The sequence below is a fragment of the Cynocephalus volans genome, chromosome 1, assembly GCF_027409185.1.
Source record: "Cynocephalus volans isolate mCynVol1 chromosome 1, mCynVol1.pri, whole genome shotgun sequence".
Taxonomy (NCBI): domain Eukaryota; kingdom Metazoa; phylum Chordata; class Mammalia; order Dermoptera; family Cynocephalidae; genus Cynocephalus; species Cynocephalus volans.
The window spans coordinates 33,066,498-33,094,225 of record NC_084460.1 but is presented as its reverse complement, the minus strand read 5'-3'; the positions used below and the strand labels follow the sequence as shown (position 1 = coordinate 33,094,225).

At 47.3% G+C, this 27,728-nt stretch overlaps 2 protein-coding genes across 3 annotated transcripts; one reads left to right on the top strand and one right to left on the bottom strand.

The window, feature by feature from the left end:
- The first annotated feature begins 20,424 nt into the window (after positions 1-20,424).
- On the top strand, positions 20,425-27,490 carry BLCAP (BLCAP apoptosis inducing factor). The gene is made up of 2 exons (XM_063108741.1): positions 20,425-20,549; positions 25,558-27,490. The coding sequence occupies exon 2, from the start codon at positions 25,738-25,740 to the stop codon at positions 25,999-26,001; it is 264 nt and encodes an 87-aa protein (XP_062964811.1). The 5' UTR covers positions 20,425-20,549; positions 25,558-25,737; the 3' UTR covers positions 26,002-27,490.
- Positions 21,969-23,681, bottom strand: NNAT (neuronatin). Of its 2 annotated transcripts, none has more exons than XM_063112908.1 (3): positions 23,543-23,681; positions 22,506-22,581; positions 21,969-22,272 (listed from the first exon to the last, which is right to left on the bottom strand). In XM_063112908.1, the coding sequence occupies exons 1-3, from the start codon at positions 23,612-23,614 to the stop codon at positions 22,043-22,045; spliced, it is 378 nt and encodes a 125-aa protein (XP_062968978.1). In that variant the 5' UTR covers positions 23,615-23,681; the 3' UTR covers positions 21,969-22,042. The 2 variants fall into 2 exon arrangements, with proteins under 2 accessions (XP_062968978.1, XP_062968983.1); XM_063112913.1 differs by having other exon boundaries at positions 22,180-22,272; positions 22,501-22,581.
- Positions 27,491-27,728: the final 238 nt, after the last annotated feature.

Sequence of the window (27,728 nt, the reverse complement as noted above, 5' to 3'; positions counted from 1 at the left end):
TGCTGCTAGTATATAAGAATTTATTTATTCATTCATTTATTTATTATGCAACTTACTTCTCATACAACTTACATTTTTATTTAAGAGTATAGGACATTAGTGTATTAGATTCTCAGTAGGGACAAAGGAATATTTATGATCAGTCAGAACAAGCCTGTCATCTCAATGCTGCTTAGTTTTGGATGAAGATGAAGTTCTAAACAATAAAGTAGTTAGATGATTCTAATTACTTTTTAGATATTGCTGTAGACTGGATTCCCCCTCCCCAAAACCTCACTGAAGCTTAATCTCCAGTGTAAATGTTGAGGGTGGGAAATCCTATTATGGTATTTGAAAGGCGGGGCCTTGAGGAGGTGGTTAGACTATAGTGCCGTGCCATAGTGAATGGATTAATAATGGTGGTCATGGGCATGGTTAGAGGGCTTTAAAAGTGGAGCATGAAGAGTCTTTCTCTCTCTCCCTCCTTCCACCATCTTGCAACGTAAGACCCCTAGGTCACTGTTGCCACCTCCAAGACCTTCACCAGACATGTTCCCCAGACCTTGGAGGTCCTAACCTCTAAAACTGTAAGCAAATAAATTTTGTTTTCTTTATAAATCACCCAGTTCCAGGTATTTTGTTATAATCAATAGAAACAGACTAATACAGAAAATTGGTACCAGAAAAGTGAGATGTTGCTTATAACAAATACTAGAAAATAAGGAAGTGGCTTTGAAACTGGGTGTTAGGCAAAGGTTGGAGGAGTTTGGAAAACTCAGAAGACAAAGAGATGAGGGAAAGTTTGGAATGTCTTAGAGACTGGTTACTGATAGGTTCTGAACATAACTGGCACCATTTTAGGCAAGGCCAAGCACAAAATGGCCCCAACCCCTCCCCACTTCCCTTTACGAGAAACCTCATGATTTCTGAGAAACAGAAACCCTTTTGCTTCCACAAGGGTACAGTTCTCCACCCTGGTCTCTTAGCTTCCACATTAGCATAATGCCCCTCCTTGATTGTATCAGCCAGCCCTTGGCACCCTACAGTTCATATAAGCTCTCCCACCCCCATACCTGGTGCTGCCCTCCATTTTGAGCTCAGCCTGGCAGATTCCTTTCCTTTAATAAAGCTTGATTGGTACCCAGTGTTTCAGCTCACTTTCTTTCAGTTACATGGTGGCAAGCAGTGTGTTCATAGAAATATGGACTGTAAAGACCATTGTAAAGAAGTCCCAGACAGAAATAAGAAGGAGTTTATTGGAAACTGGGACAAAGATTACCCTTGCTGTGAACTGGCAAAGAATTTGGCTATATTCAGTCCATGCCCTAGGACTTGGTGGAAGTTGGAACTTAGGAGCTGTGAACCAAAGTATTTGGCAGAAGAAACTTGTAAGCAGCAAAGCATTAAGGAAGCTGCATGGCTACTTGTAACAGCCTACACTGAGTTATGGTGGCAAAGGCATGATATAAAGCCAGAATTTAAAAGGGAAGCAGAGCATAAAGATTTGGATAATTTGCAGCCTGGCCATATGGTAGAGAAGCAGAGAGCATTTTCAGAAGAAAAATGCAATGGTGCTAAGATTAGTACAAAAGAACAGGATTATCAAGAGAAGGGAAGAAAGGCTGTGAAGGCATTGCAGAAGCCTCTGGGGCCAACCTGTCCATTTCAGGCCCACAGGCCTAGGGAGACAAAATGGTCTTAGGGAACAGGACTGAGGCACTCTCCGTGGGCTCACTGCACAGGGCCACCTCAGGAAGCTGCTTCCAGCACCAGCACCCCAGCTGCTTTGGCTGCTCCAGCTGTGGCTAAATTGGCCCCAGGTATGACTGGATGTGCAGCTTTGGAAGACCCAAGCCAGAAGCCTTGGCAGCATCCATGTGGTGTTAGGTTTGCAGTCTTGCGGAATGCCAGAGCTGTGGAGGCTTGGGAGCCTCCACCCTGATTTCAAAGGATGTATGGAAAAGCCTGGGGGCTCAGGAAGAGATCTGTCAAAGGGGCAGAGTCACTGCAGACAGCCTTCACTAGAGCAATGCCAAGTGGAAACATGGGGTCAGAGTTGCAGCAGAAAAACCCCAACAGTGCCATGCCTACTGGAGCTGTGAGAGCAGGACCACCATGGAGACCCCAGACCTATGGAGGTACCAGAGTGGAACACCAGCCTGGCAGAGCTGAAGTGTGGCCTGAGACCAGGAAAGCCATAGGAGTGAAGCTGCCCAAGGATATGGGGACCCAACCCCCGCACCAGTGTGCAGAAGACATCGAACATGGAGACAAGGTACATGACTTGCCAGCTGTAAGATTTAACACCTGCCCTGCTGGGTTTCAGACTTGTTTGGGACCTGTTACACCTCTTTTTTGGCCTATTTCTCCCTTTTTGAACAGAAATATGTTCCCTGTGCTTGTCCCACCATTGTATCTTGGAAGTAGATAACTTGTACTGATTTCACAGATGGACTTTGAACTTTGGACTTTTGAGTTGAAACAAGACTTTGAGGACTAAATGAATGTATTTGTATGCAAAAAGGACATGAGTTGGGGGGTCAGGGGTGGAATGCTGTAGACTGGATGCCTCCCCCGCAACCTCACTGAAATTTAATACCCACAGTAAATGTTGAGGGTGGGAGATCCTACTATGGTAATTGAAAGGTGGGGCCCTGAAGGGTGATTAGATTATAGTACCACACCGTAGTGAATGGATTAATAATGGTGGTCATGGGTGTGATTTGGAGGGCTTTAAAAGAGGAGCATGAAGAGTGTCTCTCTCTCTCTCTTTCTGCTTCCACCATCTTGCAATGTGAGAGAGCCCTGGGCCACCGTCACCACCATCAAGACTCTCACCAGATGTGTTCCCTGGACTTTGGACTTCCTAGCCTCCGAAACTGTAAATTTTGTTTTCTTTATAAATCACCCCATTCCAGGTATTTTGTTATAAGCAACAGAAACAGGCTAATAGAAGTATTTTTAAAATCCAGCAGTGAGAATCCCTCCTCACATGTATATACACTCAGAAAGTCCTCAGATTTATTCATTCAACAAATATTTATTGAACATCTATACTATTTCACCAGGCACTGTGCTAGAAAAAAAGTTTACATCATTGAATGCAACAGGCAAATATCTGCTCACAGGGAACTTACATTGTGGAGGGGCAAGACAGATAATAAACAATTAACATACTAAATAAATTAATTACATATTATGTTACCAGGTCACAAGCGCTATGGGGAAAACAATACAGTAGGGTGAGAGGTATTTGGGTGTAGTGGGTTGCGGTTTCGGATAGGATGGTCAAGGTCAGCCTTATTCAATAGGTAACACTTGTAAAGACTTACAGGATTTGAGGAAGTGAGCCACAAAACTATCTGGGGGAAGATTATTACAGCAGAAGGAACAGCCAGTGCAAATTCGTCAGGGGGGAGCATTCTGGAATCCTCAAGGAACAACAGTGAGGCTGGAGTAGTGTAGACATGAGGTCAGAGGGGGTGCAGGGAGCCAGTGCATGAGAGTCTTACAGGGGGTAGGATTTAACTCCAGAAGAAGAGGGACACTGAGGATTTTGAGGACAGTATGGACATGATTTGACTTATTTTGAACAGTCACTCTGGCTGCTAGGTCTTAACCGCGGAGGAGCAAGGCTCGAAATGAGGAGGTCAGTAAGGAGGTATTTGCAATAGTCCAGGTGAGAAATGAGGGTCCCTTGGACCAGGATCTTAGTGGCAGAAATGGTGAGAAGTACTTGGATTCCGGAGATACTTCAAAGGCAGAATCATAGAGATTGACCAGATGTAGAGAAAGAGGAGTCAAGGATGACTCTGAGACGTTTCACCCTAGAAAATGGAAGAATGGCATTGCCGCCAACCAAGAAGGGAAAAATCGCAGGGAGAGCAGATTTGGGTCGGGGGAGGGAGGCAAGGATCAGGACTCCCGTTTGGGGCATGTTGGATTCGAGATGCCTGTTAGACATCCCAGTGAAGGTATCCAGTAGAAAGTTGAACATACAAGGCTGGAATTCAGAAGAGTGATATTAACCCCCTTCTCTGATACAGGCAGACACAACTAATTCCCTGTCAAAATGACATCATGACTTCTGTACAACAAACTTTTATTTCTGGAAGCCATCCGAGGCAATCACCAGATTCTGTCTTTTTACTGAGTGTGTCAGGTTGTTTGTTGATGTCCACAAAGTGATGGGAAAAGCGTTCTTATCCACTCACAGCTGCTTTCCAGCTTGAGAAAATACAAAGGCCTTTTAATTCAGTCTTTTTAGTGTCTCTTCATCATGTTCAAAACACTTTCAGTGAGTTCTTGGGCTGAGTTTATAGCCAGATCACTGAAGCTACAAAAAAGTTTTTCAGCCTCTGTCTGATGGTTGGCAGAATGTGTGGGATTAGGGATCTCCCTCGTAGGACCCAGGGGATTGTGTGGGACCCCAGAAGTCACAACAGCAGCTATTGCTTCCTAAGTGTTTACTGTATGTCGTGCCCTGTGTCAATTGCTGTATCTACATAAACACACTGAACCATCACAATCATCCCAGTGAGGAAGTACTGTGATTAGACCCATACAGCTGAGGTATTCAAGTCTCCAAGAGGTAAAGTGACTTGCCCAAGGTTACACAGTGCATGAGTGTTGGAGGCAGGACTGAAATACTCTGAGGGACCCCAGAGGTGTCCTTGAATTCAAGCTGCTGGGCTCTGCTGGCTCGGTGCAGTGGGACTGATTCAGGAGGCTCTGGCTTCCCTTTCTGAGCCTTGACTGAAGGCTGGGCTGCCCAGCACTCCAGGACTTGGAACCATTCTGGCCCCCTGGGCCTGGCCTCAGGATCCATGACCCTGCTAGTCTGTAGTCCCCATAGAGGAGCCATGGGGACAGGGCAGCCACAGTAGGTATATGTGGGAGGACACTAATGCTCAAAAAGAGTTCATCAGAGTCCTGCTCTCATTTACCATTTTCTCAGATCTCCTTCTTTGCATCACCCAGAATGCACCTTCCTGGGATCTCCCATATGCTTTTGAGAACTCTGCAACTGAGACAAAAGTAGGGTGTGAGGGCAGGAGAGAGTTATTAACCATTACCCTGCCTGATAAATCAGTTTCTCCCTGATTGTAACCCAATAATCCTTGAGATCCTCCTCTATCCTCCTCTCATTATCTACAGCCTCATTAACAGGAGGTAGACAGATGAGGAAAGAGGAGGTCAAGATGATAACAGAGTTGGAACAGGACTCAGTGAAGCCGGGGGAGGTGGCACTCTAAAAGAGACCTTTCTGCTCGGTGTGAGGTGCCCCTTAGACTTGGGGGGTGGGTGATGCAACTATCTACAGTCCTCTTACCTGTTTGTATTTAGGACTGGGAGATTAGTTCCTGGGATGCCCTGGACAGTTGAGCAGGTTGTATACTGCACAAGACCACTCAGCCAAGGAGACACAAAAATCCAGCCCTTGCTTCTCTCACTGTGGAGCTGTATCCACCCAGATGAAGGGGTGACTTTTTCTGTTTCACACAAAGGTGCAATACGGGCTGGAGTTAATCTGTTAATTTTAAAAAGTCTTAAACTGTTATATGCAAAGCTTGTGTTTTATTTTAACTTAAAACATATAAATGGGTATTCACTTTCCTATCTTTTGATACAGGGCTTTTCTTTGAGGAGTCCACTGATCGGAGATCCAGTTCATTCCTATATCTGTAATTTCCAATTTTGGTGTCTTTAAAGTGGAACGGAACTTAAGACTCTTGTGAAGTGACCTGCATGCAGAACTCTTCTGGGAATTTCTCTCTCATAGTTATCCAGAACATATCTAGAGAGCAGTATTTTAATAACTTGCCAATATTGGGTCTTCCCAAAGAATCCAACTTAGTTTTCATGGAAACAACTCTGCTTCTTTTTCCCCCCAACATTTTAAATGAAAAATTTCAAATGTACAGAAAAGCTTAAATAATTTAACAGCCAATACCCATGCATACTCCACCTAGAATCTACATATTTGCTTTATCAAATATCTATCTCTCTGTCCATTCATTCATCTGTCTTATTTTTAATACACTTCAAAGTAACTTGCAGATTTCAGTACACCTCCCTCTAAACATACCAACATGTATACAATTGACTAGAGTTCAATACTTGTTTATTTAAAATTTACATGCCGTGGAATGCACAAATCTCAAATGTATCATTCTATGAGCTTTGGCAAATATACACACCTGTGTAACCCAAACCTGTATGAAGATACAGAACAGGACCATTAATCCTGAAAGTTCCTTCATGCCCCTTCCCAGCAATCCCTGCAACCACTGTTCTGATTTTCCACCATGGATTAGTTTTTCCTGTTCTAAAACTTCATGTACATAGAATCATATGGTATGTACTCTTTTGTATCTAGCTTCTTTCACTCAGCATAAATGTTTTAGAGATTCATCCAGGATGTTGCCGTCTGTTTCTTTTTATACTCATATTTTATCAGTTTGCATTTTAAATTAAATTGGGTGGTTACAGTAATAAGATGAACAGCCATAAACAGGCTTGGGAACAAGCAGAGCTGACCCTTGTTAAACCTGCAGCTGTCCAGGTGGAGCAAAGGCTCGTGTCAGAGTGTCCCCTGGGGCCATTGTGTTCAGGAAGTTCTGGTCCTCTGTCACTATGTTTTACAGGGGGCTGAAGACCATTGTGTAACTGGAAGTTGGTTTAAAGGAACTTCTACTAGTTTGTTTTTATCTCTTTACTGAAGTATGGTTGACATACAAGAAACTGTACTTATTTAAAGAATAGAGGTTGGTAAGTTTTGACATATATATGAACCCATGAGATTGTCACCACAATCATGGTAATGAATATATTAATCACCCCCCAAATTTTTCTCCTAGTTGTTAGGCTAGCAATTATTAAGCATTTACTATGTGCCAGTTTAGTGCCAAATATTTTTCATACACTTTCTGCTTGCCCCTCACAGCCTCACTAAGAATTATCAGCCCCCTTTTACAGATGAGGACACTGAGGTACAGAGAATGAAATGACTTGCCTCAGTTTCTGATCACACACTTATATGTCTCAGACACATTTTTTTTCCACATTTTCACATTGCTAAAATCAGAATTTTGCTGAAATATAGAATAAATAGGGAAGCCATAATTTTTAAATGTGTTGTTTCTTAAAACTTTAATTTTTATTTTGAAATGATTTCCAACTTACAGAAAAAGTTACAAGAATAGTGCAAAGAACTCCAATATACCCTTCACCCATGATGATTACACCATTAACATATTGCAACATTTACTTTAAAATTCTCTCTCTCAGATCGATAGTAAATAAATAGATAAATGGATAGATAGATAGATAATATGAATCATTCAAAAGTAAGTTGTATGTTATAACACCAAGGACAAGGGTGTTATAACACCAAGGTCAAGATGCCCATACTGGCCAGCCACCAAAAGAAAAAAAAAAATGTAAGTTAAAGACATCATACCTCTTTTTCCCTAAATATTTCCCACGAACAAGGATATTTTCTCATATAACTATAGTGTGATTATTAAAATCAGAAAATCTAACACTGAACAATATACCATTATCTAGTTCATAGTCCACATTCAAATTTTGCCAACTTCCCAATACTGTCCTTTATAGCAAATCTTTTCCAGTGCAGAAGTTAACTCAGAATTACATGTTACATTGAGTTGTTATACCTCTTTAGTCTCCTTTAAGCTGAAACAGCTCCTTTCTTTTTCTTTCTTGACCTTGACACTTTTGCAGAGTGGGGCCAGTTATTTTGTCAAATGTCCCCAAACTGTTTAATTATTTTCTCATTAGATTCAGGTTATGCACTTGTGTCGGAAATACCAAAGAAATAATATCCTTCTTGGTGTATCCCATAAAGAAGTACACAAAGCCAGTTTGTTATTGGCGATGGTAAGTTTGATCACTTGGTTAAGGTGGGGTCTGTCAGCTTTCTCCGCTATAGTCATCGTTTTTTTCCTTTGTAATTAGTCAGCTCTTTGGCATTCAGCTGAAGGAAGAGTGCTTTCTTCTCTCCCATTTAATTCTTTATTAACAGTATAGACTCATAAATCCTTATTTATTTATTCAGTGTGTAATAATGCATTACTATCAATATTTATGATAATGTTTTATTGTCACAAAGAGACAAGATTGGAACCCAGGTCTTTCTGATTCTAGAGCTTATGTTCTTGACTTCTATGTTCCATGCTACTTACAGCTGTGTTACCTTAAGCAAATCACTTAACCTGTGCCTGTCACACTCAGCTGTTCCAGGACTAACCACTTGTTCCCTGCCAGGATCTAAGTGCAATTCTGCTCAGCCAACTTCCAGTTGCACCAACCTTTGTCTGGTCCTGTGATAGGGGCTTGGCACACACAGGTGAGTCAGACTGAGTCCTTGCAAGATCAAGGCTGCTCCATCAGACTAGGTCCCAGAGTGGAAGACATAGAGCAGAGCCACAGCTGAGCTGCAATGGAAATGTAGAATGAACAAGAAATACACGTTTGCCATCATCAGCCTCTGAGGTTCTGGAGCTGTTTGTCCCTGCCGCATACCATTCACTGTGCTAGGTTCTGGAAGTACAATAGGAATCAAGACAGACTTAGTCCCTGCCCTCACAGAGCTCACAGCCTACTCGGGAAGACAGATGCTAATCAAATGAATAATTATTTAGTCACAGTTATGTTAAGGGCTACAAAAGAAAAAAACTTGGTACTGGGTCTCAGCATCTACCAAGGGTACCTGATGTCATCTGGAAAACCAGGGAGAGCTTTTGAGGAAGCAGCATTAAAGCTAAGACCTTAAGATTAAGTTGGAGTCAGCCAGGTGAAGAAGGGCAGGCAAGGTATTCCTGCAGAAGGAACAGCATGTGCAAAGGCCCTGAGGCAGGAAAGGAGCCTACTGGGTTCCTGCACTTTCCAAGCTCACTTCTTCAATTGCCTCTCAATTCTGTGAGCCCCAAGATCCTGCGGACACATTTCCTTTTTACTTGAGTTCGCTGGTATTACACTGCTTTCCACCAAAGGAATACAAGGGGTACACTTCATATTTCAGGTAGGAATTTTTGGCCACAGTTTCTGCATCCTGTTCTTAGGATTGTGTCAACCTGAGTCTCTCAAATAAATTCCCACCTCAGTAGACTAATTCACCATAAAGATGTTCCTGTTCTGATGCATGTGTGGGCCCATCTGGCTTATCCAAGGAAAAATCAAGAGTATCCTTTTGTGTAACTAATTATCGAAAAGCAATCTGCTTTCCTGTGTCCTTTTGTTTACTCCTCAGAAAGAGTTATTGGCACTATTCTATTACAGTGGCCAGAACAGCAGAAGCCCAGGCGTACCTTTGAACAACAATTATGGCACCCATTACCTCCTTCCATCCCCGTGTCAGGAGCAATCTCCAGGCATACTCAGAGCCAGACAAAACAAAAAAAGATTCTCCACCCTCTAGAGTAGATCTGAACTCAAGATAATCTCACCACGGCTGCTCTTTCCTTGGTTTTACCCATTTCAGTAAATTCACCCACTTTTCAAGCCAAAATCTCACAAATGATCCTTGAATCCTTTCCTCACCCCTTTACATTGAAGCAATCTGCAAGTTCTGACAGCCCTGACTCCACAAGAAGTCATAGACCACCTCATCCTCTGCTGCTGTCCTCTCTGCCGTCGACTCCTGGACTTTTGTGAGGTGCAGCAGAGCTTCGTGCCCACCGGTGAGGTATGGGTCTACCGGCGAGGTATGGGTCTGGAGGAAGCCGGCTGTGTCTTCCTGAAGACCCTTCCCCATCCCCACAGCCCTCAAGTTGCCAGGATAGTGGAGGGAAAGTCCCAGACCCTCCTCTGCCATCAACCTGGCCACTCAACAGATTCTCACGTGCCTTGGGGGCACCTCCAGCCACCAGCTGCCACTTGTGCCTGACTGCCTGCGCAAGGACCTGGAGGCCGGCCTCAGTCAGGCAGCAATAACAATCTTCTCGGTCTTGGCCCTTCTCAGAGCAAGGGGCAGGCTAGGCAATGAGCTGCCTGTTTGCATATAAACTTTGGAGGAAGAAGAAAGAGTTAGGGTGGATCCCCATTCGCTCCTGGCTGTGCTACTTTTCCTGGGACACTTGGTGACAGGGAAGCCTCAGGGTGGCCAAGGCTTCCTCTGGACCAACTTAAGAAGGTTCTGCTGTCCCTGGGAAGTTTCAGGGCCAAGCGGAGTCCCTGTTGAGATGGCTCTTCAATCTTTGGACACCTGCCATGATCACACTAGGAGCTGTGCATTGAGTTCAGATTGATTTTCTATTTTTAAATAAACTAAAAGCCAGTGTCTTTTTTACTGGGGGTGGGAGGAGGGGATAAAATAAGTCATAAACGAGCCCACCTCCCTATATCTGCACTGCCTCCTCACTCGACCAAGCCACCACTACCCAGACACCTGCCTCTACCACCCCACAACCTCCTCACTTTTCTCTTGCTCTCCAATCCATTTACTTCAGCTAGAGTGATCTTTTAAAAACGCAAATCAGATCAGATCACCCTCCTGCTTAAAATCTTCCAATGACTCCCCATTGTTTCTAGGATAAAATTCAAACTCCTCTCCTTGGCCCATAAGACCCTGTGTGATACAACCATGACCCAGGTTGCTTCCTCCTCATTCCCAGAGGTTCAGCCACACTGACCTGCTTTTGGTCTCTGAAACATTCATGATCTCTCACCTCTGGGCTCCCTTAGATTCTATTCTCTTTACCTATAATGCTGTCACCCATATTCATGGCCCAGCAAACACCTTCTTCAAGCTCAGAGCTCAGGCTAAAAGGAAGCCTTCTTTGGCCCTCCCCAGACTAACTTAGGTCTTCTTGTTTATGGTTCTTCTCCATCATATAATGACATGCCTCTATCTTGTGTTCTATGTCTGGCTCCTCTGCCACTGGGCTGTGAGCTCAGTGAAGTCATGTACTCTTTCTGTCTTGCTCACTGCTATATCCCTAGAGCCTTGCACGGGGCCTGGCTTATACTAGGTGCCCAATAAATGTTTGCTATAGGGAAGAATGAATGAATGAATGGTAGTTGGGATTCTATAATTTAGGCTTCACAGCTAGTCCTTAGAAGAATCTCATAATCTTCTGGGAAGTACTTGACTTTTTGTATCCTAAATTCTCCAAGCGAAATTGGGGAAATATTTTATAGCTTATCCAAACATGGAAGTCTGATCGTCATGTATTCCCCTAAAACAACTACAGACTATATTTATGTCCTGTATGAGGGCAGGAATATGATTTTTCATGTTTTCCCAGTATTCATCCAGGGCCTGACATAGAGGGGTTAACAATTCCGATTCCAGGTCCATTTGGCCTGGGTTCAAATCAGACTGTGTTACCTATAGCTGTGTAGCCTTAGGCAACTGACTTCAACTTTCTAAACTTTCATTTCCTCTTCTGTAAAATAAGGATAATAACGGTCTATACTTTATAGGATTACTTTTAAGTTAAATAAGACAGTTCACGTAACACTCAGTATCTGGCACATAATAAGAGCTTAATATATCATCATTATTTGTATCATTAATAAGTTGATCAAAGTATAAGACTATTGGGCAGTTCCCCATCTTAGCACTAGGTGTCGCCACAGACTAGGCTAAACAGCTGCATTTACTTCCCTGAGAAGTCTTGAACAAGAGCCCTAGAATTGAGGAAACTTCCAAGGGCCTCAACCACACCCCATTCCCTCATCCTCCTCCCACCCTATTTTCCTTTACCCCTCCCTTCTCCCCTCCCCCCCAACTGCTCCACAACAGCATCTTAGAATGTAAAAAATAATAATAATTTTTTTAAAAAACTTTAACAAATTAGGTATAGAAGGAACATATCTCAATACAATAAATGCCATATATAGGGCAGGCTTGTGGCTGACTCGGAGAGTGTGGTGCTGATAACACCAAGGCCACGGGTTCGGATCCTATATAGGGATGGCCGGTTGGCTCACTGGCTGAGCGTGGTGCTGACAACACCAAGCCAAGGGTTGCGATCCCCTTACCGGTTATCTTTATATAGGAAAAAAAAAAAAAATGCCATATATGACAACCCCCCCCCCCAAAAAATTGGGAAAACTGAGGTCAGAGCAGGGGGCAGGGACTTCCCAAGGTCATGAAAGCAGGTAGGGGATTTGAACCCAATTGTCCTGTCTCTTTAAGGGCCATGGCTGGGAGGGGCCTTCCCCACCAAGGGTTCTCACAGTGAATCCAGCCCCTGGGATAGTTCTTTTTTACCATTTGTAATAATAGGTAACTATGAGTGCTATGTAACAGGTGCTATTTTAAGCACTTATAAATATGAACTCGCTGAATCCCCGCAAACAACCATATGAGAAAAGTCTAACATTTTCCCATTTTATAGATGGGGAAAGTGAGGCACAGAGAGGTTAAGTAACGTGCTGAAGGAGACACAGCTAGTAAATGTGTCATGGGAATAAACCCTGGCATTCCAGCTACAGTCTGTGCTATCCCAGAGCGTACTTCATTCTTTGATCACCTTACTAACTATGTATTTTATCTACATTTACATTATTATTATGTTATTACATTATAAGTCTTTTGATATCACATAGCTTCTTTGGTGCTTTAACCTTTAACTATTGTTTCATTACAGGTTGAATTTCCTGAATCTAAGTCTTGGTAAGGAAATAATGCCGTTTTTCAAAAAAAAAAAAAAGTAATTGTCAAACAGAGTGATGGTATAGGAAATTAGGTATTGTGATTTCACAAAATATTGTTCTATTCATAACATCACCATTTCCCGATTCTTTATCATTTAACCCCAGATTTGCCATCCAGTTCCAACTGAATTCCATGGACCTGGTTACCAGCTAAATCAGAGGCTTGGAGGACAAATGAGAAAGGGAGGAGGGTGTCCTGGCCTTTCATTCATTCACTCACTCATTTATGCATTTCGTTCATTCAGTCAACAATACTGCCTCCTCCCTCCTGCCAGACCCCAAAATGAGCTCAAGGTCTAGTGGGAGTTAACAGACATAGGAAATGCACACACACGGGCACTGCTTAACTGCCCATCCTCCAGACTATCTGTAGATGGCATGTCTTGTTCTCTGCTCTATCCTCCATACCTAATACAGTGCTTAGCACTTTTTAGGTGCCTAATAAATATTTGCTGCATGAATGTAAAAGCTTCATGGAGGAGGTGGCATTTGATCTAGGACTTTGAAGACTGGGGAGGATCTTGACAGGTGAAGACAGGGGAGGGGGGACACCCACACAAGAGGAAAAATGACAGGTCATTTTAGAAATATCATCCTGGCTGCCATGTGGAAGATGATGGTTCTGGGTGAGATGGGAGCAGGGAGATCAGTGAGGAGGCGGCTGCAGCGTGCAGCAGAGAAAGCATGGTGACCTAGACCTAATTTTGGCAGTGGGGACAGAAAAAGCCTGAAGGGGGATTCAGAAGAAGGGACAAGACTTGGGGAGTATGGAGCAGGAGTCGTGGGAGAGTCCGGGTGTCTGGTGGATGAGGGCTAGTTGGGGATGTCTTAGCAGGAAGTTGAAGGCTGCTCAGCAAAAAGACCTTCTAGGTCCCTCAAGTGAGATCCAGTGTCAGTGTTGTTTCTACCACCTGGAACTGAGCTGGGAGGTTGGAGCAGCCTTATGGATAGAGAGGAAAGGGGCCAGCTGAGCAGGATCCTGCTCTGTGTGAGTGAGAAGCCCTGCCTCACCTTCTCCAGTTTTCTGGGCCCCAAGGATAAGAAGGTTGGCCAGTGAGGCCTTGTCAATCAATGCCCAGACCTGACATGAAGGTTACTGGAAGGCAGTGTCCCTGCAAAACAGACCTTCTGATCCTTGAGCAGCAGATGCCGTATGCCACGGGATGGCAGGTGTATTAGTCTGTTTTCTGTTGCTATAACAGAATTACCTGAGACTGGGTAATTTATAAAGAAGAGAGATTTATTAGGTTTACGATTCTGGGACAGCTGCATCTGGCACGGGCCTCAGACTGCTTCTACTCACGGCGGAAAGTGGCAGGCAGCCGCGGGTACAAACAGATCACATGGTGAGAGGAAGCAAGAGAAAGAGAGAGAAGGTGCCAGGGTCTGTTTAAGCAACGAGCTCTCACAGGGGGGAACTAATCGAGCGAGAAGTCACTCATTAATCCTCCCTCCCTCAGGGAGAGCATTAATCGATTCAGGAGGGATCCGCCCCCATGACTCAATCAGTTTCCAACACTGCCACATTGGGGATCAAATTTCCACGAGTTTTGGATGGGACAACACATCCAAACTCAATCAGCATGACACCTCCCTTTATTATTTTATTTTTCTTGAGGTATAACATACATAAAATCCATAAAGTCCCCTGGTCTTAAGGTATAGCCTGATGAATTTCTACTCAGTAGTCACCAATCATATTAAGACATAGTCCATTTCCAGCACCCCAGAATATTCCCTCTTGCTCCTTTCCCATCCCTACTCTCCCCTGACCCTGGTAACTACTATTTTGATTTCTATCACCATAGATTAGTTTTGCCTGCCCTTGAAGTTTATAAGTGGAATCATACATTACCTACTGTTTTGTGTCTGGCTTCTTTTATTCCACATACTATATGTGAGATTAATCCATGCTGTTGCATGTATCAGTAGTGGTTTCTTTTACATGTAAAACACAGCATTCTATGGGATGAACATACCACAATTTATTTATTCATTCTTTTGATGGATACTGGGCTATTTCCATAAATCTGCTATGAATATTCTTGCACACGTCTTTTAGAAGAAGATGTAGGCACTCATTTCTCTTGGGTAAATGCCTAGGAGTGGAAACTCTCGGTCACAGCATACGTGAATTTTTAGGTTTAGTAGATAGAGATGGCCAGTTTTCTGAAGTGGTTGTACCAATTTGCTCTGCCATCAGCAGTATGCAAGAATTTTAGTGCTCCACATCCTTGTCAACATTTAGCTCCCTCTCTTTTTCTAAACAAGAGCTTCTACTATGAGACTCCTCTTTCCCTGCAGTGTTGGATACTAGTGGATCCATCCTGGCATGGATGCATTGATCCCTCAGCCCATAAGCAGCAGGATGTTGAGAGGCCACATCCAGGCCGGTTTGATTATCAGCTAGAGGACGAATGGACATCTCCTTGACTTGGATATGACCTAAGGTACTCGGGTGGCCATCTTGTGACCATGAACATGAAACCAACACAAGGACAGTAGAGATGGAATAAACAGGGGCCCTTGATGACACTGCTGAGCACTCCATTCATCTAACACTGAGTGGCAGGCTACTTGTTTTTTAATTGATTCAGGGTCGTTTGTTTGTTTGTTGAACTTGCAACATAAAGGATACAGTCCACAAACCTTCCTCATCCTTAAACCCAACAATGCCACTTCCATCCTCCATAGCAGTCAAACCCACTGAGCACTCCCTCCTTCTTGAAACCTTCTTTCTGGGACCCCATGTTCACCCGGTCCTCTTCCTATCCCACTGGTCACTGCTTCTCAGTCTTCTTTCCTGGCTCCTTCTCCTCTGCCCACTTTTCTGTCTACCTTCCCTGCCTTAGGTTCTCATCCAGTGCTGTGATGTATCAGTTGTGTGCTGATGGTGCCCAAAGGTCTATCTCCAACCCCAACCTCCCTTCTGAGCTCCAGTCTTATGTAAATCTGCCTGTCCACCTACATGTTGCTCAGGCATTTCAAACTTAACTTCTTAAAGCCAGACTTTTGATCTTCCCCTTCAGTTTGTTCCTTCATCAGGCTTTACCACCTTGGTCAAGGGCTCTTTTGTCCCTTCATTTACAAAAGGCTAAAACAAGTGTTATTGCCAATGCCTCGCCATTCACCCACATCCAATCTTACATCATTTCCTTCTCTGCCTTCCCAACCCCCACCCTGTCTGAGTCACCATTACTTTGTGCCTGGAAAGCTGCCACAGTCTCCTAACTGGTCTCCCTACATCCACTCCCAAATGCCTTCCAAGCCACGCAGCCAGGGTTGCCCTTCAAAAGCCCAAATTTGATCTCATTCCCCTCATGAAAATGGCTTCCCATTACTTTCAAGATAAAAGCCAAACTCAGTAGGTAGCGCTACCTCTCCTATTCCTTGCTCACCTCTCACCCTCACGCGGCTCCTTCACACCTCCACACCCGGGACAAGTTGTTCTTTAGTCTAACACCTTCCCCCTCATTCTTGCCCTGCACAACTCTTCGTCGGCCTTGGTTTCTTAGACTGAATGCTATCTCCCAAGAAGGCTCCACCCTCACCCCTCAACCTACATCAGGACCTCATTAATTTCTCGTAACACTCCTTACTTTTTTCCTCACCTCACTTGCCATGAAGCATAATTATGTATTGACTTGACTAAAAGTATTAACAGTGATTATTTGATGACCGTCTTTCCTCTCCCTCCCACCCTCCCTGCATACCCCCACCCATTAGACTGGCAGCGCCTTGAGGTCCCAAACAGACCCATGTCACCCACTCTACTCCCTTACCATTAGCACTGCGCTTGCACATAGGAAGAGCTCAAGGAATGTACTTGACTAGCTAGGAAGTGAATACGCTGACTCACTCAATACTCATAACAACCCTAAAGTAAGCATTCCATCAGTCATGAGGAAGATGAGAGAGTCGGGGTGAGCAATTGGCTTGCTTGCCCAAACTACAGGGCAAGGGGAGGGCACTGGCCAATTGCTGAGCCCGATCCTTCCCCTCCTAAGCACTGGCCCCTTGATAAAAGGGCCAGGAAGGGAGCGGACTTTGAGCCCCGGGAAGGTTTTGCCGGAGTACACTGATCATCCACGAGGGCCACACAGACCCAGGGCCTACTCACAACGGACTAAGCTGCGCCGGTTCAGCTCTCAAAGAGTAAAGATCACAATCTGCTGCATATGCATGAGGGGACCATGGACCATGGTTCGGGGCTGCCCAAGATGCGCCTGATTAAAATTTTTTCGGGCTCAAAGACCTCAGGACCCCAGAGTTTCATAAAAGTACCTATAAAGTTCTAGAAGGGCCGTATGTGGCGGATATTGAGGAGAGATGGGGCGAGGATAACCCCATTTTGGGCTGTATGGGCAGGCGTTCGCTGTAGACAGCCCGATCCCAAGATGGGTCCTCGGACGGCTCCACTAGAAGACGAAGGGGGCGTCTCCCTCGCTTGCTGCGGCGTCGGTGGCGAGGTGAGGTGGAAGCGGGCTGCGGCAGTGACGGCAACATTGGCGGCGGCGCCATGGCAGGGCTTGCAGGTACCGTGGCGTCAGCCTGCTAGGGGCGGGATGAGAGGCTCTCAGTACAGCCGCGCCACCATGTTGTCCCTTCGGGGTCACCTTAGGCGTCGCCGGGTCCCTATCTGGGGTTTTCCTTCCGCGAGCCGAGGGAGGGGGAAACCCCTGTCCGGAGCCAGGTGATGGCCCTGCTTGACCCTAGCCTGGGCCTTGGGCGTCCCTTTCTGGCCCGAGGGTGGGTCACCGGACTCCTGAGTTCTCGCTCTGGCCTCCAAGGTCAGCGCCCTCCCGGGATGGGGCAGACAGAGTCGGGAGGCGCGGGGCTGGTCCTTTGGCAGGAAACCCAGCCTCTGAGAGACCTGTCATTCCTTCCCCGCCACTTCAGCTGCGTTTTTTTAAATCAGGAGGGGCGTGGGAAAAGGATGAAAAGGGTCTCCCACCCCTGGCCCTCGCTTCCGTGTCTGGGGTGATAGGTTGACGCTCTGCTTACTCCCTCTAACTTTACATCAAATCTGGACACCCGTTCCCTTTCCTCTTATACGTATGGAGAGTGGCCCTCAAGGGCAGCTGAAGGAACGGAATGCCTGACACGCTAATGGCCCGGAAAGGGAGAATGGGGGATGGGGGACAGTTGCTTTTTCCTTCCAGGCCTCCGTGTCCCTTTTCAACGCTAAGTGTTGGGAGACTGGGGTCTGTCCTAGGAAAGAAACGGCCTTTCTGTTTATAGGTTCGGATCGTCTTTTATCCCTTTCAGTGAACTGGTGTGTTGGGGACGGCTTCTCTGCCCTGCCTGACATGATCCAACCATCCCGTCAGCCTTCTGGACAGCAACACCAAAGCGGGGACCCAAACCAAAAAACAAACAAAAAAAACCTTCCAGCTTAAGTGCTAATGCCAAGTGTTAGCTCTTGTTTGTTTGTTTGTTTGTTTGTTTGTTTTAAATTAGACAATAATTAATGTTAAGCAAATCTGCTTAAAGATGCAGTCGCTGGAAGCTTGGTCGCTTTCCAGTGACCAGGTCAATTCCATATCTGAAACTTGTCTTCTTAGAGTTGCTGCTAAAAACAGTTTTACCTTTTATCTGTAATATGTTGTTTCAAAGAGGAACCTGAGTTAGGCTGTCTTTCTTGGTTGTTGTTCTCCTACTCTTGAAACACATGCATTCCATTTCAAGCCTGTCACTGTGATACACCAAGAACTGTGTGTTGCCTGCCTATGACTTCCTGCTCAGAGAATGCTCAGGAATCTGGATCCTGCTGGGGTATGGGCCCTGTGGGAGGGAAAGGGAAGAGAAAGAAGGATAAAGGGGATCATTCCCAGAGAAGATGATGACAACATGTCTCTGGGGCATATAGAGGAAGTCAGAGGACACCAGGGAAAAGAGACTGTTGTTAGACTAGTGTTTTGTTGTGTGAGCGTGCACATATTTAAATCTCTGGGAGGAAAAATTAACTGCACATTTAGAATTCCCCTTTGGTGTCTTGGCTCCTGAGGAGATACAAGTTTGAAAATAGGTATCTAGTAAATGGCTCACAGCAAACCTGCTTCCTCATCCATGTGTGATAAGCTTGTTGACCTTACAGCTGAAGCTCAAGAAACTTGCCCCTACCTGCAGAACAGACTTCCCTTCCGCCAACCATAATCCAAATACTCCACAGATAGAAGTAACAGTGTCACATATTACCCTGCACTTCTGAAAATTGTGGTACCTAAACCCTCAAGGACTAAACTTCAACTGGCTAGGCTAAGAAACTAACATCCTTCTCGGGGTTTAGTCCCAAGGGTCTCACCTGTCGCTGGAATCCAAAAAAGCCATTCCAATCCCCTCACAACTCATCTGCTCTGTCCTTGCCGTTGTAGGGGCAAAGTCTTGCAGGGTTTGCAGTGGCGATGGTTTAGGGAAAGCGGACATTAATTGCTATGGACTAAGGAGGTTGCAATAAAACTAGTCATTTTCAACTCATCCTATTTTTCTCTATCAGAATAAAATGTTTTAATAGTATAGCTTGTGGAAAAATTTTATAAACAAGATGTGTTTGGATCAGACTTCTAGGCATTACATAGGGATGGAGAGTGAACACATTCTCTCTGTCTTCTTTGGTGGGTTAAGTTTGCTGCCAGAACATGAGGGTTTGGGAGTTGGAGACGAAAGTGAGGAGTGGACATTGCACTTTCAAGCCCACCCATGCTGGGTGCAGGCCACCTGGGCAGCACTTGCCTGGAAGTCTGTCATCTACCATGCTATGCTCAGAGCCCTGCTGATGGATGGATGTAGGAAAAGGGCTTTGCCAAGATCATCTGGAAAGCCCAGGAGCTGCCAGCAGCCTTCTACTTCTAAGGGAGGCCCAGGAGGTGCTGTATCCAGCGCAGCCAGACTTTACCATGCTGCTTTGGCCTGCCTCCTTGAACTCAGCTACCTTGTAACTTGTGCTGAGGTTAGAGCATCTGCGGCAGTGGGACTGTGGGCACACCCCTTGAAGGCTCTGCAGCGAGGGTCAGCCTTCATTAAGAACACATGTTGAAATATGTTCAGGGTTCTGTGGGTTAGTGTGGAAAACCACAGAAATCCCCAGTCTTGAGGCCTGCCAAAATATGGGCTTCAGAAGGGAGGAGGTGTGGGCATTGCCTGCTGATGAGTCACCCTGGGGCAAGAGGAGGCCTGCCTTACCTTCAGGCTACAGTAGCAGCTGTAGCCACCCAGCCTAAAGAAGATGGAAGCTCAGATTGCACCTCCTACTCAAGTCCTGATGAGTCCTGATTGCCACTTTTTAGTCCAACAGGAGACTATTTTTAATGTGTTGAGGTTCACCGGTATCTTAGAGGTCCTCTTATAAAGGGGAACTGAAGAAGGGTAGGAGGTGACCTAGCCAGGTTCCCTAGGCTGATTGATGGCAAAGCCAAGACCAAAACCAAGATCTGCACCCCCCATCCCCCCTTAACTCTGATGCTGAATGAAGTAGTAAGTCCCTCTAGAGGTGCTGATGATTGAGCTGAGAAACTTAAGGGGCTTGCATAGTAGGGGAGGGAAACATGATCAGGCTTGAGGGGGCGAAGTGCCTTGTGCTGCAGAAGTGTTTGTGACAACTGTGACTAAGGGATTTAGGGAAGTGGCAGGAAGAGAGATTTATGGCCCTTCAACTCCCTCCCTTGGTGTTGACCCAAGAACAGGTGTGTAGTGACAGGGACACATAAAGCCAGAGACAAGGCCGAACAGGCGGCAGTGCCATTTGGTGAGGCAGTCAGCTGACCCTGTGTAAAAAGAGCCCTGACTCACTGAGTGGGAGAGGGGAAAGAAGTCAGGAGCCGAGCAGCTAGCTCACCCACCCACCCTGACATGATGGCAGGGGAGAGCCCAGGGCCTGGGACCTGGTAAGCGCCCCTACGAATCATGAGGCTGATGCTGAGAAAGTCAGGGAACCCAGCAATGCGGAGAATAAGCAGGAGAGGTTTTGGGGGGAGGGTAGGGGGAGGAGACCCTGGAGAGTAGCGAGGCCAGGTAGGATGCCCTTGTCATGGTCCTAGTGGAGGTTATAGGGCCTGGAGCATTAAAGTGGGCAGAGGAGACACACAGACCTCTTATCCCATACTCATTGTCCAAGCAATACTCTGTGTCCACCCTCCCCAGTGCTCATATTTTTTTTTGGGGGGGGGGGGGTTCCTGCATGAATTCGTAAGGCTTTGTTCTCCAAAATCACCCCCTTGGTCCCTAGCACTCCATATTGAGGACCATTCCCACCTTTTTCCCCTTCCTCTCATCTTTCCCAAAGTGATTACCTGCCATGGCCCTTCATCCCAGGACCACAGGAGAAGGCACCCACCCCTCTGGGGAGGGGAAGTGGTCCCTTACTCGGGGACCACAAGTGAAAATGTCAACTTTTCTCTTTGGGGAGAGGGAAATGGTCCTTTATTTCAGGAGTGTTAAGTTGAAATGGGGCTGGGTGTGTGAGTGTCTCATTTTATTGCCCCCCTTTCCTCCCTCCCCCAAGCAGTGTGCTCACTCCACAATGGGCACATCAGCCCAGTCTTAGAAGTGTGTGTGTTGGTGCCGCAAAAAAAGCCTCAAGAGACAACATTTTGGTGCACCTCCACCACCCCGCAGGGTCCTGGGACTCTGTGCGAAATGGGGGAGGCACTGTTTTTTTATTTTTTGTAGAGGTGGTCCCTGTCCTCCAGGAGCTTACAGTCTAGCTGGGGAGACACAACTAATGCACACTTACACAATCAGTACAATTAGCAATTACCACAATATTGACCACAACTGCATGAGACCAGGGAAAAGCAAGATCAGTGAGGGGCGGGGGGCTCGGAGAAGGGGTTTTAGTAAAGATGGGATTCCTTTTACTGATTGAATAGGCCCAAATCAAGTGACACATTTTGGGGGGATGGGTTGGGTTTGGGAAGCAGTGAGGGGGAAAGGGGAATCAAGGGAGCAAAGGCAGCAAGGCTGGAATACACGTGCCGTAGGCAAGGGACAGTGAGAGGGCCCCACTCTATTTCTTAACCCTCCTCCACCCTCACGCGTGCCCTCCAGTCCCGCCACACAGGCACACAGTGGGTGCCTTCTCTGCTGCACTGAGATTCAGGGCTTCGGCTGGTGATGTAGAAATGTCCATTCTGCTGGCTGGTGTAGTTTGGATCTTCGTGGTGGGACCTGCTGGCATGGCCGCGGCTGCGGGGCTGGGATGGTGTTGTCCCGACTTGGTCCAGATCAGAATGCGGTGCCTACACCCAGATCTCAGTGGTCTGCTCCCCCCACCCACTCATCCCCCACCCCTGCAGTGGGACCGGTACAAAGGGGTTGGGAAGGGATCTGGTATCGCTGTCATTGTCGGTGCTGCTTCTCCGGGTGGCCTACCGGCCCCTCACTGACCTTGGCAAATGCTCCTCTGGCGAGGGAGCACAGGGGACCCCCCATTCCTGCGCGGCGCTGGCTCCCATGCTGGTGGAGTTGCACAGGAGCACCTGATGATGCGGCCGCCCAGGGCTGGGAGTTGGGGCCTCAGTTGGGGGCTCGCTGCCTGCGCTCCCCCAACACCTGCCGCCCGGTCCGCGACACCGTGTACGCCAGCTTCTGCAGGGAGTACCTGAACACCTGTGGGGAGAGACCCAGGACCCGCCCTTAGTGGAGAGCACCCGCCTCGTGTCTGCAGAGCTGCCGTGCCCACCCCCGCCCCACCCCCTGCCCCGCCCGCCTGTCCAGAGTAGGTTGGAGAGGCGGGTGCGGGCGCAGCTTGTCCACGAGTCAGGGCAGCTGGAGCTTTTCCAACTGTGCTGAGAGCTGCATGGCGGCAAGCTGATTGGACCCACAACTTAGGTATACCTCACTTCTCGCAATGGGCTGTGTCCCTGGAGGATTTCGAAAAGCGAATCCTACCCAGTAAATGCAGCATTCCAGGAACACCTTGAAGGAAATATGCGATTCCTTTGGCAAAAGAATCCTTTAGCAGGGAATTCTTCCTGCAAAGGGAGCTTTTAGGGTAAATGATTTTATGGGCAAAGCGCTTTCTTCCGATTAATTTCTTATTACGCAAAGCGCTTTTGCCTCTGTTTGCTTTTTTTCCCCCCAAAGCGATTTGCCCTTTTTTAGGAAGCGCTTTTTTCCCCTTACATTTTTCCTACAAGAGGCTTTTTCCTCTAATTGTTTTCCTCAAAGCGTTTTTGTCCGATTCATTGTTTTCTGTTAGCTCCTTTGTCCAATTTTTTTCTGCAATGCGCTTTTTATCTAATACATTTTTTTCTGTCAAGTGCTTTTTTTGTCTGATTTACTTTTCCTGCAATGCTCGTTTTTCTCTATGAATTACTTTTCTCTAATTCATTGTGGAATTTTGCGAAGTGATTTTTAATTTTTTTCTGAGAAGTGCTTTTTTTCTTATTTTTCATCCCACCCCTGCGCGCGCGCGTGTATATATATATATATATATATATATATATATATTTTTTTTTTTTTTAGAAATTTCCCTGCAATGCGCAATATTTTAAGGCAGAAAATTTTCGTTATGCGAACTGTGAAGTCTCGCAACATAGAAGCGCCCCGCCTCCCTCCTGGGGTCGGATCTGGGTATAGCGGGTTTTTCTTACCGCGTAGGTTGCTAAAAGCCTCGGTGATTGTCCGCGGCAGTTGCCCGCCGCGCCCCGAGTCTTTGTTCCCGGCTGGGCGCGGGCGCACTGGGGAGGGTCTGCGCGAGGAGCAGGGCGCAGGGAACGGGCAGGGGGCGCATGGTGCCGGCAGCGGCACTTGGGCAGACAGGGATCGCGGCAACTGGGATAGGACAGGTCCGGGAGGCGGCAATCACGAGGCGGGCTTGCGGATTCAGGGCGCGCGTGTTGGAAGCCCTTTCCCACCCAGAGCCTGGCACACTTACCTGCAGCAGCACGCGGAAGATGTACCAGCCGATGATGAGCAGCTCAGCTGAAGCTGCCGCCACTGCCGCCATGCTTCCGCGAGTGGTTGGTGGGTGGTCGAGAAGCAAGGGTTTGCCGAGGTCCACCGGTCTCTCGGAGTCCGCTGTTGGGCGCACTGCCGCAGCCGCTGTGGCCGCTCCTTAAGTACCCGCCCGCCACCTAAGTGCGCATGCGCGCTTGGGGGGGTTTCATGAGGCGGGGTGGCCGGGGGGCGCTCCTCATTCGTCAGGAGAGGAAAAAAAAAAATCCTTCTGCTCTTTCCACACCGACCCCCGCCTCCTGAGTTCCATCTTAGCCCCTTCCAGAAGATTCCGCTGTGCGCGCTTTTGAATTTTTGTGTAAAATGGAGGGGTATCGCGGCTCTGGGTAGAGTACAGGGTGAGAGTAGGGGTTGCACACCTCTTGGAATGGCGCCCCTGTCTCCAAGCCCTGGCCTGCAAATTTCAGCCCAGTATCCAGTGCCGCTCCAGAACCAACCTTGGGCACGGATGGAAAACCGAAATTAGGGAAAGGTCGTCTGCCCCGTGGAACAAAAACAGGTACCCTTTTCAGAAGCCTTATCGTCACAGGCCCCTACTCAGTACACTTTTTCTAATATTCAGTGAGTTTTAAGTCCATAGCCTCTGCTTCACGAGGGTGCCTGAGCGCGTAACCTTCCCTGATTCTTCTCGTCCGGCTTCTTACGGTAGCAAGGAGATAGGGATCTGTGGTGGCGGTGGTACTCTAGGGAGCCGAGCTAGGGCCCTGCGCTCTGGGCAGTAGTACCGGGTATCTACTTAGTGGGAGGGATGCAGGAAGGCTTGGCGCCCTTTGTGTACGCGCGAGGAAAGTGCTCGGGAATAGTTTTCTACTGGACAGAGTTTCAACCTCTGTCTTCCGCTCTGCTCCCCTAGGTCGGCCTGAGCCAGCGCGGGTCTTTGTACCCATTGTGCTGGGCGGCTGGAGCATGGAGCGGGGTTTTGCTAGTGCCATCAGAGGGTCGTGGCTACCGCACCCCGGTTTTCAGGGGAGGCGGTTCCTCGCCAAGCGCCTGTCTTGCGGGTCCCTTTCAGAACGCCCGTCTTGTGGGTCGACCCCCTCTCAGAGCGTGGGTTTTGCGGGCGGGAAGAGCGGAACACAGCCTGTGAGCGCAGCCCCCGCGCACCAGTGGCCCCCCGAAAGCACCTCTTTTCAGCAAGCTGTCTGGTACAGGGGCCAATTGGCATTTGCCCCTACGTGGATAGAAAATTAATTTTGATTAAAATCTCATGAAGGTCAGATTCTGTACAGTGCCAGCAGCAGATGGAGGTATAATGATCCAAGCGGGTTCAGTTCGAACGAAGTAGCACAGTGATTTTTTTCTACATTGACTTTCAAATAAGTTGGCTGGTTTTGGCAAAATGAGGCCGGGCTATTTGAAAAAGGCGAGCTCGGCCCAGGCTGCCATCTTCAAACAAAATATTTTGTTCTCCCGCCATTGCCTGTCGTCTCCGGGCCGGCAGTCCGCTGCTAACTGCTTTAACTTGCCACTCATTTCCTGATCACCTATCGCTGTGAGAGATACTAGATACAGAACCTTGTCCTTACCGCATGGGGGCACAGCACGGAGCCCATGGCCGTCTTGTGGCAACCACGGGGCGGTATTGTGAGGTCTGGGCTCCTTGAGGACGGGCCGCAGCCCCAGGAGGCGATACATGATCTCTGCTGGGCAGGGCCCAGGCAAAGCCAGTCCACTGAGGACCGTGCTAGAGAGCCTTCTTGCCAAGCCCCCAGGAGAAGCCCAGGGGGACATCCAGGAGGCCTCCTGAATTGGTGACTTGGAGAGGAGTAGAACTTCCATGGGTGGGCAGGGAGGAAAGGGCATTCACATTTGCTGTTGTAACCATGATCCATTTTCCCAAATAAGTATACATTCTGTTCCTGTTTTTTTTTTTTTTTTTTTGTCTGTCTGTCTGTTCTTTGTCTGTTTGTCTATTGTGTTGACTTCTCTCTTCAGGATCCCTGCTGCCTTGGTGATCCCGGGCTGACAGCCAGAGAGCACAGCGGCTCAGCTCCTGGAGAGTGAGGGTTGAAGAAAGCAGAGGGCAGCCGCCTGCGCCCGCTGGCTCCCACCCATTAGGTCGGTTCCTGCAGCGGTGCCCGGCAGCCTTGGTGAAGGCCCTGCCCAGCAGAGATCATGTATTGCCTCCAGTGGCTGCTGCCCGTCCTCCTCATCCCCAAGCCCCTCAACCCCGCCCTGTGGTTCAGCCACTCCATGTTCATGGGCTTCTACCTGCTCAGCTTCCTCCTGGAGCGGAAACCTTGCACAATTTGTGCCTTGGTTTTCCTGGCAGCCCTGTTCCTCATCTGCTATAGCTGCTGGGGAAACTGTTTCCTGTACCACTGCTCCGATTCCCCGCTTCCAGAATCGGCGCACGACCCTGGTGTTGTGGGCACCTAATGGCCCGCCTTGTTAGCTTTCCAAGGAAGCAGAAGACGGGAGGGGAGGCATTGACGTAGGTCATAAAGCATTGGAGTTTCAAATCCCGCAGCCCTGCGGGTGCCACATTCCTAACAGCGCCTTTTTGGCCTGTGATGTTTTATCCTTATAATGTGAATAATGGCACTGACCGGTGCTTTTATTGTAGAGTCCTATAGTTGTGGGTGGTCTTGTGGTTGTGTGTGTTCTGTCCCCATCTTGATCCCAGCTGGCAGGATGGCTACCCCCCCTCGCCTTATTACTGCGAGGAGTCTGTACTTGTCCTGGTCAGCCACCCTGGCATGAGCTGGGCAGATAAAATGCCAGTTTCATTGTCACCTTTGTGACCCCTCCTTGTCAGGGTCTCCTTCCTTCCCAGAATGTTACTGACTCCTCAGTCCCTCTCCTGGTTTCCCTTTAATTCTCTTCTACCCCTTTCCTTTTTTGGGGGGGAAGCACCTGTCCAAGACAGGGCTTGTTTTTGCACTTATCTCGAATTTGAAGAGATTGCTGACGCCCAAGAGCCTCGCTTTTTCATCCTTCTTTCCCTGTTCAGCAAGCTAGACGGAAACATGTCTTGATTGATTGTTGTCCACAAATCTCCAGTATTTCTCCACTTCATTTTTAAGAAAGAAGCAACAGATAGACGTTGCTCTTTCTCCTGAGCGTCCAGGCTCATGCTTTCCAACCCAGCATCACTTCCTTTGCCCTCCTACTGCCTTTCTCAACTGTCCTGAGGCAGGGGCCTTGTTGTGTCTCCCGTGCATGCTCTGCAGGATTGAGGTATGGTGTGTTCATGTAAATCTAGCAGTCCCCAGCTGAGTGAATGGGAATGTACTTGTGTATTTCATAATAGCCATGATCCCCTTGATAGGTGTTTGGATATTTTTTGCTGTGCCCTGTATGTGTGCGTACAAATACATGTGTATATTCCTTTTAAAGAAGCTTTATCGAACATGTTCTGATTTTGAGGTTTAGCAATAGATAGCTATTGTAGGTGCCGCTACAGTTTTTATTTAGCATGGGGATTGCAGAGTGACCAGCACACTGGACTCCAAGGTGGTTCAGACAAGACAGAGGGAGCAGTGGCCATCGTCCTCCCGCCAGGAGCTTCTTCGTTCCTGCGCATATAGACTGTATATTTCTGAAGAATACACAGGAAGACTTTGTGACTGTCACTTGTTTTTTTTCTTTTTCTGTGCTTCAATAACAAGTGTTGGCAAACAAGACTTTCTCCTGGCCCCTGCTCACTGGGGATCAGCATGGTTGTTCTTCCCATCCGAACCATCCATCTCTCTCTTGTCTAAGGGGGAGGGAGGTGGGCCAGGCAGAGGACAGAAGGCAGTCCATCTAGGGAATGGGACTGTGAGGCCACACTTGTGAAACGTTTGGAGTGCTATTGTAGAGCTTTTATTTCTGGTGTGTTCCTTGCCCAGCTGTGTGAAATGCTTAATAAAGCTTTATAAACTTTCCTCTGTGGTTTTATGTGGCTGCAGTCCATTTGGGTCATGGTGTTGGATTTCTGAGTGAGGGTGGCAGGGGGAAGCATGGAGGGGCTGAGTCCTTGGCGCCAGTGTACCTTAGCTCGAAAATTTGATCTGCTCTCGAGAGCAGATGGTGGGGCTGGGGGAGGGGATCAGGGGGCAGGCCAGGCGGTAAACAGGAGGGAGTCTGAAAGTTTTCAGAGATGAGACATTTGCATTTCTCAG

Coding starts and splice junctions, on each gene's coding strand:
- NNAT (XM_063112908.1), bottom strand. CDS start 23,614: ATGGCGGCAGTGGCGGCAGCTTCAGCTGAGCTGCTCATCATCGGCTGG. Junction 22,582..23,542: donor TCTTCCGCGTGCTGCTGCAG/GTAAGTGTGCCA, acceptor ATTTCCTTCAAG/GTGTTCCTGGAATGCTGCAT. Junction 22,273..22,505: donor GACACAGCCCATTGCGAGAA/GTGAGGTATACC, acceptor CTCTCCCCACAG/GTGTTCAGGTACTCCCTGCA.
- BLCAP (XM_063108741.1), top strand. CDS start 25,738: ATGTATTGCCTCCAGTGGCTGCTGCCCGTCCTCCTCATCCCCAAGCCC.